The sequence below is a fragment of the Centrocercus urophasianus genome, unplaced genomic scaffold (genome assembly GCF_019232065.1).
Source record: "Centrocercus urophasianus isolate 14NV4802_14NV808 unplaced genomic scaffold, USGS_Curo_1.0 seq_19, whole genome shotgun sequence".
NCBI lineage: Eukaryota > Metazoa > Chordata > Aves > Galliformes > Phasianidae > Centrocercus > Centrocercus urophasianus.
In genome coordinates, this window is record NW_024884744.1 from 1327560 (window position 1) to 1347623 (window position 20064).

Below are 20064 nucleotides of genomic sequence, written 5' to 3' on the forward strand. Positions count from 1 at the left end.
AATTGGGGATCATGAAAGGTTCTCTTGGATACATGTAGAGACAGTTGTGTCCTGATAGTACTTGATCTTTTTTCATTCAATTATATCAGTAACAGTGCAGGACTGGGTAAGGTGATTGAGCACAGGGGATCCTGGAGCCACTGGAGAACTTGAAGTCAAGAACAGAGGGCTCTGTGAGCACAAACCCCTGCACCTGTATGCACTTCCCTGCTGTACTGGACTGTAGGGTTGGCCTATGCATAGATGCTCAGCAGAATGTGTTTCAGACTGAGATTTGATATTAAAAACTACGTGTGTGTCAGCAGAAGGCTAAAGCCAGGGAACTGTAAATGCCACTGCTGTTTTTGCTTTTGTTGGAACATTGGTATTAGTAATAAAGTACTTAATATTTAAGTACAGGAACTTATTAGCCTCCTTAACTTCTTTGATTATTTGCTAAGATCATTATTGTGTAAAAATTCACTGTTTTTCATGCTTTCTTTCTCCAACAGCCTTCAAGACTGCATTGTTAAGACCTAATTGCTTTGTTCATGCATTAGTACTGTCTGTTGTGGTTTAATTTATTTCACATTCTTCCTTTAGAGTGGAAACAATGCTTTCTTACTCACTTTTGAGAACTTGGCAGGGTTTTACTTAAGGATCTAAATCACTAAATGATTTGGATGTGTGTTCCAAATAGTTGGACAAGATAACAAATCTAATGTGTAGAGAGTCCCAAAAATGTGCGATTGCTAAACTTTGATGTTGTGGATTTTGTGTAGATCGCGCTCGAGACCTCGGCAGCGTTCCTATAGTCGGAGCAGTGAAAGATCCAGTCACAGGAGGACTCACAGTGGGTCTCGTGAAAGAGAGCGGCGTAAAGGCAGAGAGAAAGAAAAAGTGAAGGAGAAAGGCAAAGGCAAAGAGAAGGAGATGTGTGGCACGAAGCTGGGGTAAGTGAGATGACAAATAATGCAGCCCTGATAACAGCAGGGAATCGTTTGTGCTGTCTTCCTCAGTTTATTTTGTCAAATATTTGCTACTTACATAAAAATAACGGAAATTGTTGGGAAGCCTTTGAAACATATAATTCTTAGTATTTTAAAGTTCTGGCGTGTGGCATCGCTTTGAACAAAATAACAGTTCAATTTACAATTCTTTCTTCCCTTGCTTTGCAAATATGCTGAATAGCTTTTCTTCGATAGATTACTATAACTCCTTTTCTGATGCATTCTAATCGTAAGTTTATAAAATGAAGAGTACTGGAGTATGATGATTATTTCCTATGAGGAAGTGCTTTTCACTGCATGGTGGGTTCCCCCCCTCCCAACCCCCCCGACACTTGTGTGTTGACAGAAATTTCTGTTGGGCTTCATTTGGAGCTCCAAGTGTAGTTTCAGTGTATATACTTGCTATGGTTGAATGATGGACTGCCTTTCAAAACATGCTGTCAACATAATTTTCACTTGAAATGACTTAGATTGTTAATCTTGTTTTCTCAGATTTCAGAGAAGGCAGTTTATGTAATTACCTCTGTGTTATACATCTCAATCTCCTACAACTTTTAGTGGAATGTTTATCTTTTTCTCTATTTATGCGATTGGCTTTAAGATGGAAGGCTGCTATATTGAACCTCCTTCTTGAATCTCTCTTTGGTGCTTTCCCACCAGCACTAAAAGGGAATTTCTACAACAGCACCTTCTGCCAGCATTCATGGAGACAGCTTGCATTTATCTGCTTGGTTTTACAGCGTGGCAATGCTGGTTACTTAGTCCCTCACATATAATTTCTGCTTGCTCAGGGTTATATTATTGTTTATGTAAGTATTCATGTAAATTAGTTATTTGCACATTTTTATTCTTATTTATAGCACATACACTGCTGGGAGCTTCAAAGATGGTGTCTTCCATGCATTTCAAGGGTTGCTTTCCTAATTTTACTGCACCACGTGGGGATGTCACTCTGAGGCAGTGATGCCCTGGCACTGCTGCCCCTGCGGGGTGCCCAGTTGCTGCAGTGCTGGGGACTGGGGCTGTGGGGGTGTCCCTGCCCACGGGAGGAGTGGGGCTGGGGGGGATTTAAGGTCCCTTCCGACCCAAACCCCTCTGTGATTTTGTCATCCATCAGTCACTGTTGCAGTTACTGTCAGCAGTCAGTAGGATTCAGCGTGTCTTGAAGCCTCTGAGATACTTACAGTGTGTCTGAAGCTTGTTACCTGTTTACCTGGAGTCTGAATGTGTCTGGTACTTCTGGAGGACTTGAAGAGAGGCCTGCATGTTGCATCCAAAATTGCTTTTTAATGAAGCAGGTTCTAGGGCTCTGAACGGAGAAGGAATCCATACTGAGCACAAATACATTTGGTGTGTGAGAGGTTTCTGGACTTTATGTGGAAGCACGTCTTAAATCATGCTGCAGTATATTGCAGAGCTTTATTAACATACTGCCCGACTTGGTCCTTTTATTGCAAGGATCAATATCAGATAACAGTAGGAAGAACTCAGAAGTGCCTCGATTTTGTTGGAAGCAAACAATTTACCTTTGTGTTTTGATAACTTAGAAAATTGCTTATGCTACATTTGAATACAAAATGCCCTGTTTGGGATGTGTCCAGGGTAGTTGGACACAGAGTACGAGCTGATGATAGCAACATTATATGACATCAGACCATCTTCCTCTGAGTCCAGGGACAGACCAGTGGGCTTTGTATTGGGTTTTCTTGCTCAGAGCATTATTAGGCTACAAGATGAAATGTACCCAGGATGATATTGATGTGATCTATACTTAATAAACTTTTTGGGGGTGGGGTAGGGGAAGGGGTGTGTGTATCAACTGAATCAAATAGTGATCAAAGTGTATCTATCCAGACAATATGGATCTGAGGAGCTTTTTCCCTTGTTTGTCATTCTGAAGATTTAGTTGGTATCACATTGAAAGGTTTTGCAAAGCAACATATTTAGAAACAGAACGCAGAGCTCTGTGAGTCAATTGCTATTTACAGTTACTGCAGAAATATTACAGTTCTGTTTTTGTAGGAGACTTTCTCAAGCTTCCCAAGCTCTGAGATTTCTTCTTCTTTCTCATTTATTCGTGTGTTTATTTTCTATGTGGCTGAAAAGTGCAGGAAGGAGATGAGCTTCCAGGGAAGCTCACCTGTCCTACAGTTGGCTCTAGTTAGCTAAAGGCAGTGAGTTGGCTTTCCTCTGTGTTTTCTTTTGTTTTGTTTTGTGGGCATATGTTATAATTCAAGGTTTTTTGTCTTGGAATGGTGTCAGATGTCCCCTTATGGGTATGGCTAGAATTAGGACTCTTAATATAGCTCTCCTCTGGGGCTGTCTTACCAGGTCCTGCGACTGCTGCTGCTCCGTGCAGCACCACACCTGGCTGCCTGGCCTGGGAGCTCCCTGCTCGCCCTGCTGACACAGTGCTGGGGCAGACAAGCAAACAGTACAACATTCTGCTCTGTAAGACTGCTCACTTGGGCTTTTCGAGAAACTCCAGCAACTGGGGACTCTTTTTAGAGGGGAAAAATAGGCCTCTGTATTTGGAATCGATTCCTGCAGGTACTCCATGTAAAGGAACCAGATATAGTTTCCAATTTAAATTCATGTGTGTTTGGTATGTATTGACTGGAAAAATAGCTGCTTTAAATATTATGAAGGTCTTTTACATCTGAATGTTTTCAAAGGTACTTGGTGTGATTGAAGAAACCTGCTTTCAGGAAGTATCATAGAATGGCCTGGGTTGAAAAGGACCACGATGCTCATCAGTTCCAACCCCCTGCTGTGTGCAGGTCACCAACCAGCAGCCCAGGCTGCCCAGAGCCACATCCAGCCTGGCCTTGAATGCCTGCAGGGATGGGGCATCCACAGCCTCCTTGGGCAACCTGTTCCAGTGCCTCACCGCCCTCTGTGTGTAAAACTTCGTCCAAATATCCAACCTAAACCTCCCCTGTCTCAGCTTAAAACCATTCCTCCTTTGTCCTATCACTATCCACCCTTATGAACAGCCATTCCCCCTCCAGTACCCCCTGTACTTTCACATCCTGTGGACGCTGGGATGTTTGCACGTGTCTCTGTCACTGTGCTGTGTGCTTTCTTACCTTATACGTGAGATGAAATCACAAAATTGGTTTTTTTTCCTTTGTTCTTGGGCTTCTCTACACTACATCATCCAGCATAAGCAGCCATATATTTGAGACTTGATTGTTTCTCTAAAGTAGAGGGTCAAAATGTTGGTTTTGCACTAATTATGGAGATAATGTTCTTCTTTGTTCATGGCTCGTGTAAATGCTAATTATAACCTTGTTTCCAGCACTTTATTGTGTAGGTTTGTAGACATGGGAGGGGAAGGGCTTGTGGCTTTTATTTTTAAATCAGGGCAACCTTAGGTTTTTCCAAAGCGAGTCTTGTCTTCACAGGAAAGATCTGGGCAGATTTCCAGAGCAGAAGAGAATCTGCCACTGTAAACCAGTTGTTGTCCCTCCAGTGCTCTGTTTCAATGGGCACTCAGTAAATAAGGGTGAGCACTGAACTTTGTGCATGCTGGGTGAGTGTCAGCTATTTTTTGGAGTTCGGCTTTGTTACCTTCAGAGCAAACCATGTGAACTCTTTTGTTCTTACAGTCTGAAATGTTTTAATGGATATGCTATTTGTTCAGCCGTTGTGGAGAGATTGTGGTAACAGCTGCTTTGAGTTTAGGTTGGGAAGCTCATGTGCAGCATCAGACAGTACTTGGCTAAAAACAAAAAGTGATGGGGTTGAGAGAGGTGTATCACGCTTGGAAATAATTTTGTGCTTTCTTACAAGTTAAAGCAATGCATATTCAAAAAGCGTTCCACCAACATACCCTAAATATTCATAAACAGCAAGACGATCCATCTTTCCATCAGGATTATTTAATTTCCAGTGAGGACTGTGTAAAATAAAGCTGGAGATAAACAGGCAGCAAGAAATGTTCTCAAATGTTCAGCCATCCGACTGCTGCTATGCTGTTCATTTTCCTTCCATTTTCACGTATTCTGAACTAATCAGTCTGCTTTTGTCTCCTAATCCCATAGTAGTAGTTTGAGCTGTATTCCTTTTGCCTGGAAAGATATTAAAGAAACCAAGAAATGGTGTGGCTTTTGCTGAGTAACCGTTGCCAGCATTTCTGAAGCAAAAGCACTGGCTTGGCCTTGCAGCCTTTTCTATTCATCCAGTCTCATAGGCCAAGTTTCAAATCACGTTTCTCTGTTTGAAATAACGATGTTGTTCTCTAGTTACAACCCATGACTGCAGTAGTGATATCATGCACGTTATTGCTCTGGGCCATTCCTGCATTCTAGAACTCTGCCAGTGCTTTGTGCTTAACACAGGCCTTGGTGGCTCTCCTGGTCTCACTGAAGTTTCAGTGACAAGTGCTGTTCTGAGGTGTTCCCTCACCTTTGTAGTTTTACAGAACCCAGCGCCTCTTCTGCGTGTTATGATGTTATAAATAAAATGGAACTGATTAAATCAGTTCTGTGATGCATGGCCATTTTCTGTTAGCTCTGCAAAATTTTGTGATGCAGACTGGACATCTGGTGCCCAGTACTTACCAGTAAGTTCTAGTCCACTGGGTTTCTTTTATTAAATTTTACTTTTATGAAAACAAACAAAGCCAAAACTTCAGTGTTCTTTGTTCTATCGAGGTAGTTGATCAGATCCTACACTTGGCTGCCCTGTATATCTATCTATATATATACATATGTATATATGTAATATATGTAATTACTGAATAAAGAGTGGGAAACCAGTGTCTGTGTGTCAAAGGAATGAGCCAACACCACCAGTGTTACCTGAGCTCCCAGAAGACTGTAGCTGGGAGTGGTTCAGACCTTAGCACTCCGATCCATTCTGCTGATGTCTCCAGGTATGCCTAGACTCGTGTGCTCTTTTCCTGAAACAAAACAATCTCAGCATGCCTCATCTGACGTAAAATGTGATATATATGTTGTACTTAGTGCCTATAACCTGACGTTCTCCTGGGTAAGACTGAAGCAGGCGACCAGTTGGTTCCAAAATGGGTTTTTGCATACATGCCTATGAGGTACATCCTCACTGATCCTGCACCTGGCTCACATTTTGTTTCACTGTTTTCCTCCACTTGTTTAGCAGAAATGCTAAGTCGTGTCTTGAAGCAGTGATTGAGCACCTGTTGGGAAGGCAGGGCCAGCCCAGAGGATTTCAGGTGCATGCAATGTGCCTGAGTGACTGGAAGGCGTAGAGCCAGGAGCCAACCCTTCCAAAACCTCATTTAAGGGTTGGCAGTGGAGGCAAAGGTATCTTGCTGGAGATCCCTGCCTGCCTGAGGCCTTCCAATGGTAGGAAGATTTTATTCCTCGGTTTCTGTGCCCACAGCAGCTGCACTGGGGCTTGTTCTCACTTGCTGCAGCCTAGACTTGTGCCAGTCTGCTGCTATGGCTGTACTTTCCATCAGATTATAGCATTACTGCATTATAACTTGTCACTTGTTTTAAGAAATAATAATATTTAATGGAGAAGCAGTGATTATTTGCTCCAAAGAAATAGAGCAACCCTTTCTATCCCCTCTCTTCCCCTCCAAATAGCATTATCTCTCTGATTTCTCACTAATTTCAATGGGCTTTGTATCCCACCTTCCCATATTTCTGAAGCTTCAAAGCTTAATCCAGTGCTCCAGTTTGGAAGCTTTGCTCTTTATTCCGTGGTTTTTCAGTTCCTAATACAGTGTTAGCTAGACTATATCCTGACTTGTGGACATTAGTGACCTTTTAAAAATGCATTGTAGGCTGTAATGTTTTCCTAAGTGTTGCAGGGTGGCTTACTTAACCAGGAAAATTTTGGTCTTACTTGTGCAATGAGGCTTCTTTTTTCTTGGGTATGTTAAATATACCAGTTATGTAACTGTTCCTAATGTGTATCCTTACTGAAGAAGTATTAAACGTAGGAAATCTTTAGTAGCCCTATAACAAATAGGCTATTCCTGGTCTAGGATTGAAACAGGCCTGGCTACAGCCTGGGTTTCCCAAGCAGACCCAGAGGTGCTCCAGCTTCAGCAGTCTGTGAACCTCTTGTGGCTGCTTTGACAGCTGGCTTCCTCCTGCTTGTGCTCCTTGAACCTGTCTTTTTCCAACTTCTCTCATGAAGATCAGTTCAAGTGAAGGTAAACTGGCATTTTTCTGAATGTAACCATGACTCACCCCAGCTACTTTCGCATGCTGGTAATCCAGTGATGTCTTAAGCTCTTTTATAGTTGTGCTTTGCTTAAATGTGTGTTTCTACTGCTGCGGTGCCTTGCCACCAGCTTTGCTAATTAAATCATTACATTTCATCTCTTCTGCTTTTTTTTAGATTCACTTTTTTTGAAGCAACTTGCATACATGCTTTCATGTGTCCTGTGTGAGCACACTGTTGAATTTTGGTGTTTTGAGTCTTCATTGGGTTAAGACCTTAAGTTCTTAAGGGATTGAGGTGTGGTTTTCATAAGGATCATTGTTCATTGTTGGACCAGAGGACAAGAAACTTGTTAGCTCCAAATAACTTGTGCTAGATTTATTGGTTTCACCTTAGCTTTCTCAGCAGGAGAATTCTGAATTACTTTCTAAAGTGTTTTTGACAATTTTTAATGGAATAAATTAAGAGCAGCTTTTCAGTTGTTATGAAAAAAGAAGTGTTGTGCCATTAATCAAAGCCGACCACCCGTTTAATTTCTGCTCCTTATTAGACTATCGATACGTTTTTGCATTAATGGGCTGACGACTGCTTAACTACCCAGAGAAGCATTATGGAGCTGAAGATTCGTGTCTGAAATGCACAGCGCCCCTTGAATGGAGAGCTGCAGATCCTGGCATTGGCTGAGATGGACTCAGAGATCCTATGGATCCCTTCCCGCTCGGGATGCTCTGTGATGGCTGTGTGCCCTCAGTACTTCAGCAGTGCTTGTGGGGCTTCCTTCTCATGCTTCTTGCTGGCTGTGGCCCGGAGCACTGGCAGCACAGGGCTGAGCTTGGCAGGACTTGGCAGGAGGTGTCAGGAGCAAGTGAGGAACGTTGGGTATCGCAGAGCTTGGCGGTGTTGAGATGCTCATGGAGCTTGCCATGTTTTCCTCACCTCTTCGCACACGGTACGGCAGGAAGTCATTTATGGTAATTTTCTCCTATTTGCATATAGGTTATAGAGTTCTGTGGTGCAAAGCACGCTCAGAACTCCTTTTAAGTGTCTGTTCAGATCAAAGCGGGGCTGTGTGATAGCTGTTGTCTGACACCAAGCTGTGTGGTGTTGTTTTCATTAAACATTTATCATACTTCCAACGTGACAGCAGGCAACTTTGTGCTTGGGTAACATGTTTTCATGCAAAATTTATTGAAAAAGACGAGACATTGTAAAGAGATCTTGTTGCCTTTCACCAGTGGCGAAGGGTAAATGTTTGATTGGGAGGAGAGATCCCCTCAGCGTGCTGAGGAACAGCAAGGCGCTGCTGTTAAAAAGCAAGGAGATGCAGCTGGAAGTTGGAGTTTGCTCTGGGAAATGTTGCTTTGACAGTAAGCGAGAATGCTTTATTTATTTTTCATTTTCACTCTGCTTGGTTTTAACAACTGTTTATGTTTCTGTCACAATGGAATGGGTTGTCATTTGCTAAGCAAATGCTTTTCTAACAAACGAAGGTTTGGGATGGATCCATTTGTAGTGTGAATTCTTGCATTTAAGACCAGTTGTTGAAAAAGCTGGCAGTTATTAGGTAGTCTTTACATTATAAATCTTTTTTTTGTTTGTTTGTTTTGTTTTGTTTTTTTTTTTGCAAAAATGGGAAGATAAGGTGGTATATTTAACCAATAATGCACTGCCTTAGAGTAAAACACTGTTGTTTGTTTGCATTAAGGAATATTTCGTTCTTCCCATGATGTATTTGTGGTTTGGAGCACTTCTATTTTAAATCTGTCTTTCCAGTCTTGCCAATGGAAAGCTGGTGAGTGGACAGCTTGTACGTTCACTGCCTGCTTCTATTTCCGTTAATTGGTGAGTGATCACTTTCTGTCTGTAAGATTCACATTAAATACATACGCCCACAACATTCAGCTTTTGGAAGATAGTCCTGATTCACGTTTCACTTTTGCAGTGTATGATGTAAGTAGGGAAAAATGATCCTGCGACTTCTTTGGGTTTAACACATCCAGCAATTACCCAGCCTCAATTCAGGTCCAATTCCTCTGGGTGCAGCATTTATGTTAATAGGCCAGACAATGCAAAGGGCCACTGGTAGCTTATCGCTTCCCATACCCTCTGCTGCAACAAGAGGTGGCTCTCAAAATCTGCAAAGTGTTCCTGTTTATCTGATCCAATTATGCACATGCTGCTTCCAAAACATAATCTCTGTAGTTGTTGGCCTAAGGTATTTGTGTTCAATCATCTCTATTCACTTACAAATGGGATTTTGTCACACTGAGACTGATTTTGTCACTCCAAGGCCTTTTCTTTAAAATTTCACATGACAAGATACATTTATTAAGTAGCAGAAATGTACAAATATAAATTGATGTTCGGGGTGCTACAACGTTTGTTTAATTTGCACTGTGCTCAGTCTTAATTCATCAGTTATTGTTAATTATTTGGGCTGTCTTTTAGTCCTTATTTTAGTCCTTCTGAAGCTTGTATTGTGCAGTGATGTTTGCTTTGCAGCTGAAGTTTGAAGGACAAATAGCTTACTTGTAAGTTTGATTCAAAATATAACAAGTAAGGATTATTTTTAAGCCAAAACCTTGTCTAGAATCTTTGAAGTCAGTGCAAGATTGTGTCAGAGGCCTATTCCTCCTCATCCTCGTGCTGGAGATGTTCCAGGGCTCCAAATGCACAGCTCACTGAAGGTGTCGTTGCTTCCCAGGTAATCATGGTGGTACCTTGACATCAGTTTTACTCATGCAGGTTTCATTACTTGCCCTCTCAGAGGTATGGCGTTATGCTGGAAGGAATTAAGTGATTTGGCTTTGTTCCCACCCAGCTGCTGCAGGGCACGGTGCAGGTGGTGCCTGCAGACCTGCAGAGCCCTGAGAAGCGCTGGAGTTGGGTTTGCTGGCAGAAGGTGTGCACTTGTTGGAGCTTAGGAGGAACTGAGAGGCCAAGTGAGGACAACTTCCTCAACAGGAAGCCAGGCAAAAGCTAATGGGAAGCAGAGTGAATGTTTCCCCCTGAAAAGGAAAGAGCTGCCCATATGCCTGGAGTGGTTCTGGGGTCACTCGCCTTTGACCTGGATTTGTTGCTATTGTCATTTGGGCTGTGGCGGACTTGTTTTTCTTTTTGATTGCTAAAAAGTCCCCTTTTATATCTGAAAAGGATGCTCATTTATTTAGTGGCTGCAATACTGGGGCAGCAGCACATGGTGTTTTTTTGCATTTCGCTAACAAACTCTTAAAATGCTGCATGGACTCCAGGCAGGGAGCACACGTGTGAGCTGTGGGCACAGTTGCATGGATGTCACTGAACATCCAGGTCCAGAAAGCAAATAGCTTTTACCCACAGTAACTCTTTGGTTTGTGTCAATTCTGTTAATTATCTCTGACTAGAATGTAAGCAACAATGTGGTACTTTTGTTTTTAATGCAAGTGCTTGGGAAGAAGTAAGCATTCACTGAGTGAGATTTGTTATGCGTGCTTTGAATTGATGGGCCCTGTCCCTATTGGACCCTATTTTCTAATTAGAATTAAATTTAGAAATGTGGAAAACCCCCCTGCCTTGTCTAGTGGCCCGGGTACCTACATGAACCACAAAAAGACCTGCTGTGAAGTGAAGCTGTGTTACTTCTGCGCTTCGAAACACTTTTAAAGAAGAAAATCAACTTAGTAGTGGTAGGAAGTACAAAAGTGTAGGTTTTGTGTTCTGGCTTCATAGCTCTATCAGTTAGAGATGCTTGTTGAATTAGCTTCCCTGCCCAATTCACGTACGATGAGGGCATGCCTGTTCCTTGTATTTACAGAAGTAGATTTTGGAATCCATTTGAAGGCTATATCTTCAAAGACACACATTACTTTAAGCTGTTTTCAAAACTATGCAGTCTCTGAAACTGCCAGCCACCATGATTGTCCTCTTATAACTATATAATTTGCATTATCTTGGGTTTTAAAATTGAATAATTCCTCAATAGAGAATTATTTCTGAAAGAGTATTTCATTTACACACACACTCACATGCTCCCTGAATGTAAACATGTGGCTCTTTTTATATCAAGGCACCTTGCACTTCGGGAGCAGCTGACTGTTGTTTTAATGGACTCTCTTAATCTGTGTAGGAGGAATCCAAACTGAATGATACGGAGCTGTGAAAATCCAGTTAGCGTGAGCTGTAATCTCTTTACTGGGTTTAAGTAGTTAGTGGCATTCAGACACCCTGCAGATACTGAACTGCAGAGATACAGTAATCACCTAACCGTATAGCCAGGGCCTTGCTATCGTGGAACTAAAGCAGAGGAGTCCCCAGCAATTATTTAAGTAAAACAAAACAAACAAAACATGCTCTGCTTCTTCTGAGCAAGCAAACAACAGGCAACTGGGAAAAAAAGTCCAGCAAACATTTTCTTTATTTCGCTTTGTAGTACATACATACAGATGAAATATGACAGTTTTTGGTAATGAAATTCTGTAATGGATTTACTAAAACTAGTATTTGCATGGTTGAAGATCACCTTCTGCTTTTTTAAAAAGCCAAACGTGCAGTAGGTTTGGACATGTTTGCACGAGCTTAGGAAGCTGGAAGGGGTTGCATGCATGCATGGATCCCAGGTGGTGCCAGCTACGATGCAGCCTTCCATTGGGATACAGGACAGCCTGGGGCTGGTGGGGCAGCTGCTTGAGGTAGGTTGGTTGGGTGCTGCCAGGGGTGTGAGCAGGGCTCATTTCTCTCCTTTAACACCACTTTGTTAGAAGAACTTCTTGCTGAAGTGCGAATGTTCTCAGGCCTACCTGTGGAGGAGACTGCCCAACCCAAGCCTCCTGCTTGAGCTGGTCTGCTGAGCTACTCCCAGCTGGTTTTGGTCAGAGATGTTTTTAATGTAACAGGTTCGTAGGCTCTTAACAGCTCATCTCTGTTATGATCTGGTCTTGGCATAAAACATCTTCAGCTTGGCAGAAGGACCCACCAACACTGAGAGTGTGTTATCTCCAGCCATGCTTTTGTATGGCATCAGTACTTGAGCTTCATGTTGGTTTGTTCCCAGTTTGCTTTGTGGCAGCCCTAACAGCCACCTGGAGAACTGAAGATTTTTCTGGAGGAAAAAGTTCTTGGAATCATTTTGATTTTTGGTGCCAATGTATGCATTATTTATAATGTTAAAAGCAACATCTTTAAAGATCCATGAAGGACGAGGCTGGGAAATGCTTTCAGTGACTTCCAAGATAGAAATGGAAAGCCCAGAGGAAGCCCGTTAGATGTCCTGGTGATTCTCCTGGATCCTGGCTTGCTCCTCATCTGCTTCCAGCTGCTGAAGTTCTCGTAAGACAAGGCCCATTTAACGGTGAGTTATGTTGGGAATGATGATTGTTTCCTGGACAGAAATCGAAAAAGCAAGATCAGTCTCTTTTCTCAAAATGGATTAAGGAATTGATCAGGAAGGTCTGACTTTGCTGCTCAGATCAGAATCTCTGAAGGCTGCTTAATGGCATCATGCTGTATCAAAGAGAGAAAAGGATTTTTCCTATTGATTCTTGTCAGGTGGGCACTGCGCTTTGACAAAATATTAAAGAAATACACATAATGTATTTATAGGACAGCATTCAGCAGAGTGTGATTGACGAATGCGTCCAATACTGCAAAGCTCAGCCTCGAGGAGGGCGGGAGTGAAAGGGTTTCTCATGTCCTGGATTTCCTTTGTATTTCCTTCTTCCATCCTCTCCTTCTAAAATTACGTTTTGGCAGTACGTAGTTGTTGACTGCTACCTGTACTCATAGTATGGATTGTCAAAGCAATTGTCTTTAATTAAGCCAAGCAAAATGACAGATCTGGATGTTGCTCTTCACAGCAAGAATCCTTGTTTTGTTCTGTTGCCTTCTCCTTGTGAAACTGTAGCTAATGCTGTAGTATTGCTTTCTACATGTCATTAATTTCTGGTGGGCCTCTGCAAGTCGGGATGCTCTGTGAGCATGAAGATGGAATAGAAGGTGGGGGCTTATGTGTAGTGGAAGACATGAAATCTTGCTTAAAAGGTCAACATGCGCTTTGTATAGAAGAGGACAAAAGATGAAAATCCACTGCGTAATTTGTTTAAAAAAGAACAAAACCAAACACCTTATGCCCCAGAGCTTGTTGAAAGCTATTGCCATTAACTTTAAAGGTTATAAAATAGATATCTTCTCTAGAGAAATAGCTGTATGGCTGGTAATCGGAAACACTGAAGGTTTTGCTCATTTGTTTTCAATAAATTACCAATTTAAGCACAACTTAAAACGGGGGAAGAAAGAAAACAAAAAAAACCCAAACCACAGAAGGGTTATGCTGACAGTTACGTGTTGCAGCGTGTTGAGAACTTGGAAGTGTTTTTCTCTTCCCATCAACTTTTCTCAGTGGTTTTTCTTTTTCCATTACGTGCAGGTCTGGACTGACAGATCTCAGCTTGCGTTGCTGTGTTTGAGCTCATGCTGTTTGGCAGCAAAGCAACAGCTTGCACTTCTTTCCTGTGCTGGGCATGGGAAGGGAGGTAGAAGAGAATACCTGGAACAGGAAGCTGCATTCTGTCCTTCTTAGTTTCCATAATAACATTGTTCTTTTTCTATTTTAATGAATAGGTTGTTGGGCTTTTTTTAATATCACTTAGGCTGTAGTAACTCAGAAGTGATGTGAGATGTCCAGTAGACTTCAGTGAGCAGCAGGCATCAACCCTCCCTTGGGGATCCTTCCAGGAGCACTTGAGTTATATGGGAGGTGGAAGAGTTCCTGCAGTGAGCAGCCCTGCTTCCACTGGGGTTTCTTTGCATTCTTTCCCTTCCTTAACTTGCAGTTTTCAGTACAGAAAAACTTGATGCTTGTGTAAGCAGTACTTCTATTATAAAAGAAATCCACGTTATTACTTCTGTGAGAGCAATCCAATGCGAAGCTTGAAAGTAGAAACAATTCATGCTGACTCTTTTTCCTGTATCAAACCATTCTCAATAACTATTTTATAATCCAACCCATGGAGAGCATTTATAGGGAACGCAACATTTAATTTTTCTGCAAGTTGATGAGAATTTTATGGAATGAAATTGAAATAAGATTCTCTCACGTTAAAGTAACCCAACGGTTGTCTTTCATTATTGCTCTTTCCCCCTTTGTGCGTTGCTGTGGCTGGTTATTTCTAGGCAAGCCTTTTGAGCTCTGCAAGCTTTGTTTGTGAGCTGGCAGTAGCAGTCAGATGGACCTAGATGACTCTGTGTTTTCCAAGGGCTACTTGAATATACAGCATGTTGCCCAACATCCCATGAAGGAATGGTTAAACCCCTTAATGATTGCTTTTTGAAGAAAGTGAGATGTCTGCAGCCAAGGTAAGCCATGCAGCAGAAGCATTAAGCGCACACGTGGGCTTGGGAGAAGCAGGAACTGAGAGGTGCTGAGTCTTCAGTGGGAGGTAACTCCACAGAAGGGAGATGGATGCTGAGCTGTAGGCTGCTTTACCTTGATAAAGCAGTGTTGGTGAGGGTTGTTCAGTGGCACTATATACAGTAATCAAAAACAAAACAGAAGATTCTCTCCAGCCATGGGAGGGTTGCGTCTGACATGGATAAACGTTATTTCCAGATCTGTCATTGTGTGGCCTGCAATAGGAGTAAAACCCTAGCATGGAGGAAAAGCCCTGCTGGTTAAAGAAACCTGTTAAACACATTCACAGATGCATGGTATGTATGGAAATACTTTTTCAGTTCATGTGGGAATAGACATTAGCGGACACGAGATCGGATTTTAGCACGGTGGCTTTCACATGTGGTACTGAGGTACTTCTGCCAGCAGAAACGCGCTCGGTTTTATGTGCAGCATCATGCTTTCTTTTTCCTGCTCTGCCTTTAATCTAGGGCTGTGTCTATGTAATGCAATAGAAATGTCGCTAACGTGATTATACTTTTATATCTTATTAGCTCAAATACTGAGCACAATAAAATGGAAAACTGTTTAAATTTTATGTTTAAATGCTTGAGATAAGAGTTCTTGTAAATGAAATGTGATTACGTTTCTGTAATAGATCTTCTCTGTCTTTTACTACTTTGTTTAGCTATGTAATTCTATTGGGATTGCTGTTTCTAAGTTTGACTCTTAGAAATATCCATGTAAAGTACTCAGCGTCACCCACACATAAACAATGAGCACAAATCTGTTGAGAGCTCAGTGTTTCCTGTCTGAAAAAGCAAGTAGCCGCTAGATAGTTTTCTTTGTGATAACCAGTTTGAATTAAGCATAATTCCCCAACATCACCTTGAATTTCCATCTGTGTAACGCTGATGTTCTTAAGCGTTTTGCATTTACCTAATGCTCTGGGCTATTTTCACTTAGCGTGTATGGAGAGCTGTGACTATCTTCAAACTGTAGATGATATGAATAACAATTGTTTGCTGATCTTACCCTGTATCTCCCTGGATAACCTGCAGTCTGCAAAGGCTGAGTAAGTGGCAGATAGCTTTTGTCATCTCTTATCCGGGCTGTACACTTGTAAGGAAGAGCAGGGATAATCGCCTAAATCTAATTAGGGGTTAAAAGAGGCCATGACTGTGATGTGGCAGTGAGACACCTTACTGTATCAATCCTGTTTGCATTAGAAAAATAAGGTTGTCATATTGATTATTCAAATTAGCTTATATTGGCCGTGGCTCAATGGCGTGTATCGCAGCTGAAGCACTGCGAGGTCCCAGCTTTTCAGAGGAGACCTATGCTTATGGCATAGATTATGTGGTGTCTTGTTTGCTAATTTAGAGGTTTTAAAAAACTGAGACTGAGTGAGTTTTATCATGAGAATTAAAGGTTTAAGTGACCATCAGAAAATGAAGTTGAGCTTTTGTGTGTGATATTTGCGATTGCTGAAAGCTATTAAATGAAGGCCAATAAATTTGCTTCAGATCTTTTATGGAAGAGTCAGTATTGGAGTTAACAGATCTTGCAGTATTATGTTTGTGGACTAATTGATGTTTAGTTCAAAGTCAAACGGAGCTAAAGGAGTAAAGTAATTGCATTCAGATCAATTCCACATTCGAGGGATAGCGAATTCCCTGGGCTGTGGCTTTGGGGTCTGTGTTTTAATTTGAAAATCTACCTGGTGCTGAGCTACTAGAGTATTCTCAGATATTTCTCAGCCCTTGGCTTTTTCTCATTCAACGACTGCATCCTCTGACATTCTATTAGGGTAAAGATGCTGTGGAGAGCTCTAATTTCAGCCCTCCTTGTTACCGTAGTCGTGATGGGTGACGTAAGCATGTCACGTGGAAGAGGCAGGAGGAAAGCCTGTAAGAACACTTTTGTAATGCACCAGGCAATATGTGCCAGGACACGTTGTGGGTAAAGGTTGGATGTTGTTCTGTTAACTTGTGCACTGGTTTGTGCAACAGTTGTACAAGAAAAAGAACGCATGTTAAATTGCAGGTATTGGACATAGTTTGCAGTTGTTTCTCAGTTGGATTTTACCCATCTTCTGTGCTTGATGAAGATTATTGTTTATCCTGGGTATTGCTTATGCTACGTTTCTGTCTGGTTTTGTATAAAAAGTATGCATAGTTAACAGCTTGTTCCCCTGTTGCGTGTAAGGTCAGGGATTGTTTTAAATTGCTTTATTCCATTCTTCCAGTTTCTTCTGTTTCTATTCCTGCTGTTGGTATTGGTGTGACAGTTACCCATCCCTGCTGACTAAAAGCCACAATGACCAGAGGAAGGGGGTATGTGTGTATGTATATAGAAGGAAGGAGAGAAAGAACAACGTTTTGACCTGTTTTTAATGACTTAAAATGATTCTGTGCAGACGTTCACATAACTTTCCAATATCTTGCCTGAACAGAAAGTTAAGTAGGCAGCTTATCCTGTCGTGCCTTTGTGGAGGAGTCCATTCGGTCCTGACCATTGTTGCACGAATGTTTGATTGCTTGGAATGGTTCCAGTTTGAGTTTCTGGGGACACTGGATTTTGGCACATGTGTGCAAGACGTAGCAATTTTGTGTATTGTGACTTTCAGCCAAAACTGGAAACCTAGGAGAGGAGCCAACACACGGGGCTTTTTCCAGCAATTTCAATACGCTGCTTCTGTGGATCAGTACAGCAGACTGGTCAGTCGTTCTGTATTCTGAATTTGATGCAATGGCTTTCTCTTTCCCCAGCCAGGAATGGGGCTCGGGGTCAGATCACTTCCCTCCATCTCAGACTAACGTGTAAGTTCCAATTCTACCCAGTGCTATATTGACAGTTAAATTTGTGAAACAGAATCAGGTTGCTCAGCGGTCTGCAGTGATGAAGTGCCTTTGGCTCCGCGACCAGAAGATTTCTGTGGTCAGAGCACGTGGAGCACACATCCACATCTGTCCATCCTCATTTCCAGGTCTTTCTGTACAGTCTAGGAATTCTCAGAGAATCTTGCTCTTGCAGGATTTGGCAGCTTGTTTGTTCTGAAGTTGTTGTTATAGAATACTTTGTGCTGCTTTTCAGGATAGTTGAAGGTACAACTGGAAGTGCTGGTTTTACTATCCAAGCTCCAAATTGCTTTACATCCAAGTGTCCTTAGAAACTGCCATGTTTACAGTGCTTGATGTTTTCAGGAATCTGTTGGCTTCATATTAGAAAAATAACATTTGAGAGAAATCTTGGCTGTAGAATGAGACGTGCTGAATATTTTTGTCTTATCTATTAATTTTGGTCAACTTGGTAGCAAATCAGTTGCTTGCATTGTGACTTATTTTAATGTCACTGAAGGAAAGCCAAAACACAAGATCCTATTAAGACTCCTGGTCTACATCTCAGCTGGCTGCTTCTCGCCTTACAAAGCCAGTGCTGCTCTCTTTTTACTGGAGACGTCCTTTATGAGGTGTTGGGCATGATAAATGCTGAACTGGGGAGATGCTATTGCATTCTTTGATGCAAGAAAAAGGTTAAAAGCCTATTAATAAAACCAGCTATTTTGGAGAGTAAAATGAACGCGTGTTGTGGTAAAAACAAACCCAAGGAACATTTGGACATGGAGCCTTAAGGAGGTTTTGGGCCAACTCACACCAATACGAGGTACTTAAACAGCATCATTCAGTGTTGGGTTTGGGTTTGTTTTGTGTTTGGGGTTTCTTTTTGAGTTGTAAAATTTTCTATGAAAAGAATTATTTACTGAAATTTTCTTGTGATTTAATGTAGTGTTTTGGGCATTGGCAGCATCACTGTTTCCAGCCCTGGCATAGCAATGTTTTGAACATGTCCATTAATTCTGAAGCTTTTCTCTGTGGAGTAGATAGGTAGTGAGCATAAGAGCAAAAGCAATTTTAGCATTAATATTATCAAATAATAATAAACTTTTAAATTATATAGTCAAAGACCATTACAAGTATTGGAGAAAGAAATAACAAATAAACAGGGCTCAGGCCTGTTTGTGACCTAAAGCTATTGGGGAGGCTGTTCCATGTTGGATTGCATGGGTCTGGAAGATCTCTTGGCTTTCTCCTGCCACTCAGCATGTGCTCAGCCCATCTGGAGTGCCCAGATTAGGAAAAAAGGTGAGAGATTTGCAAAGACCTTTGGAATGAAGTACAATAGAAACAAACTGTGAAATGCAACTGGAAACCTGAGTCTGCTGTGATCTGAAGTATTCCAGGGTGCATTAGGTAAAGCAGTTGGGATGGTAGAAACCAACTGTCAGACATCAGGTAGTTCTGCTTCGTTTAGAATAAGTCTTTACCCCGTATAGGAATGAACATCTCTACCCATCTGACAGTAAGCTTGTTGGCATTGATGATGGGGAGCAGGCCGGAGATTGGGCAGGGGTAATTAACTTTAGATGTTAAATACAGGTATTAGCATGAGTTTTTCTCTTGTGAACTGATATCTATGGGGATTATTTAAAAACAAACAAACAAAACTTCTGAAGTTAGTATAAAAAATGTAAATTGTCACTTTAGAATGTTTAATAATAGATTACATAACTATATGAAGCAGCCTTATATGTAGGCATCTTATAGTAGGAATTTAGAGTGATCATAGAACCCTAGAATGGCCTGGGCTGCAAAGGAGCACAATGCTCATCCAGTTCCAAGCCCCTGCTGTGTGCAGGTCGCCAACCAGCAGCCCAGGCTGCCCAGAGCCACATCCAGCCTGGCCTTGAATGCCTGCAGGGATGGGGCATCCACAGCCTCCTTGGGCAACCTGTAACAGTGCCTCACCACCCTCTGCATGAAAAACTTCCTCCTAATATCCAACCTAAACCTCCCCTGTCTCAGTTTAAGGCCATTCCCCTTGTCCTATCACTATCCACCCTGGTGGAGTGATGAGCAAAAGCCTGAAGTTCTTGGTTTTGATTTTCAGTTATTTTCACAGAGATTAGGACCAGAGGGAATGGCTTCAAGCTACGGCAGGGGAGATTCAGGCTGGACATGAGGAAGTATTACTTTTCAGAAAGGGTGGTCAGGCACTGCAATGGATGCACAGGGAGGTGGTGGAGTCACCGAGCCTGGGGGTGTTCAAGGAAAGGCTGGATGTTGTGTTGAGGGACATGGTTTAGTGGGAGCTGTTGGGAATAGGTGAACGGTTGGACTGGATGATCTTTTAGGTCTTTTCCAACCTTGGTGATTCTATGATTACACAAAGTTCTCTACCTCAAAGTTTTAAATGCTTACCACAGTTTTCTTTCTAAAAGATGTTATCTGTTTGTGAAGAATGCATAGCACAGAATCTTCAAAAGCAGTTAAGTAAATAATAATAAGTGAAAAAATAATAAAGAGTAACTAATACAGACAACTTCCATATTAACTTGCTTCACAGGAAGAATGCTTTTAATAGTTAACTTTACTTTTATTAAACGCTCAGCGAGGAACTGCTGATAGTTTCCTCGAGCACGTTTCCACGAGCATTTAGTGTATTTTGCAGTCTGCAGTGGAGCTGGAGGTGGCCCTGTGCAGATGCTGC

At 41.9% G+C, this 20064-nt stretch overlaps 1 protein-coding gene across 1 annotated transcript in view; it reads left to right on the plus strand.

Annotated features, from left to right (window-relative positions):
* Window positions 1-20064, plus strand: part of RSRC1 (arginine and serine rich coiled-coil 1) — a 112029-nt gene that overhangs the window by 28240 nt on the left and 63725 nt on the right. Inside the window, exon 4 of the mRNA XM_042820860.1 lies at window positions 762-932. Within this exon, the coding sequence (XP_042676794.1) occupies window positions 762-932 (171 nt within the window). The remainder of the gene's footprint in view (window positions 1-761; window positions 933-20064) is intronic.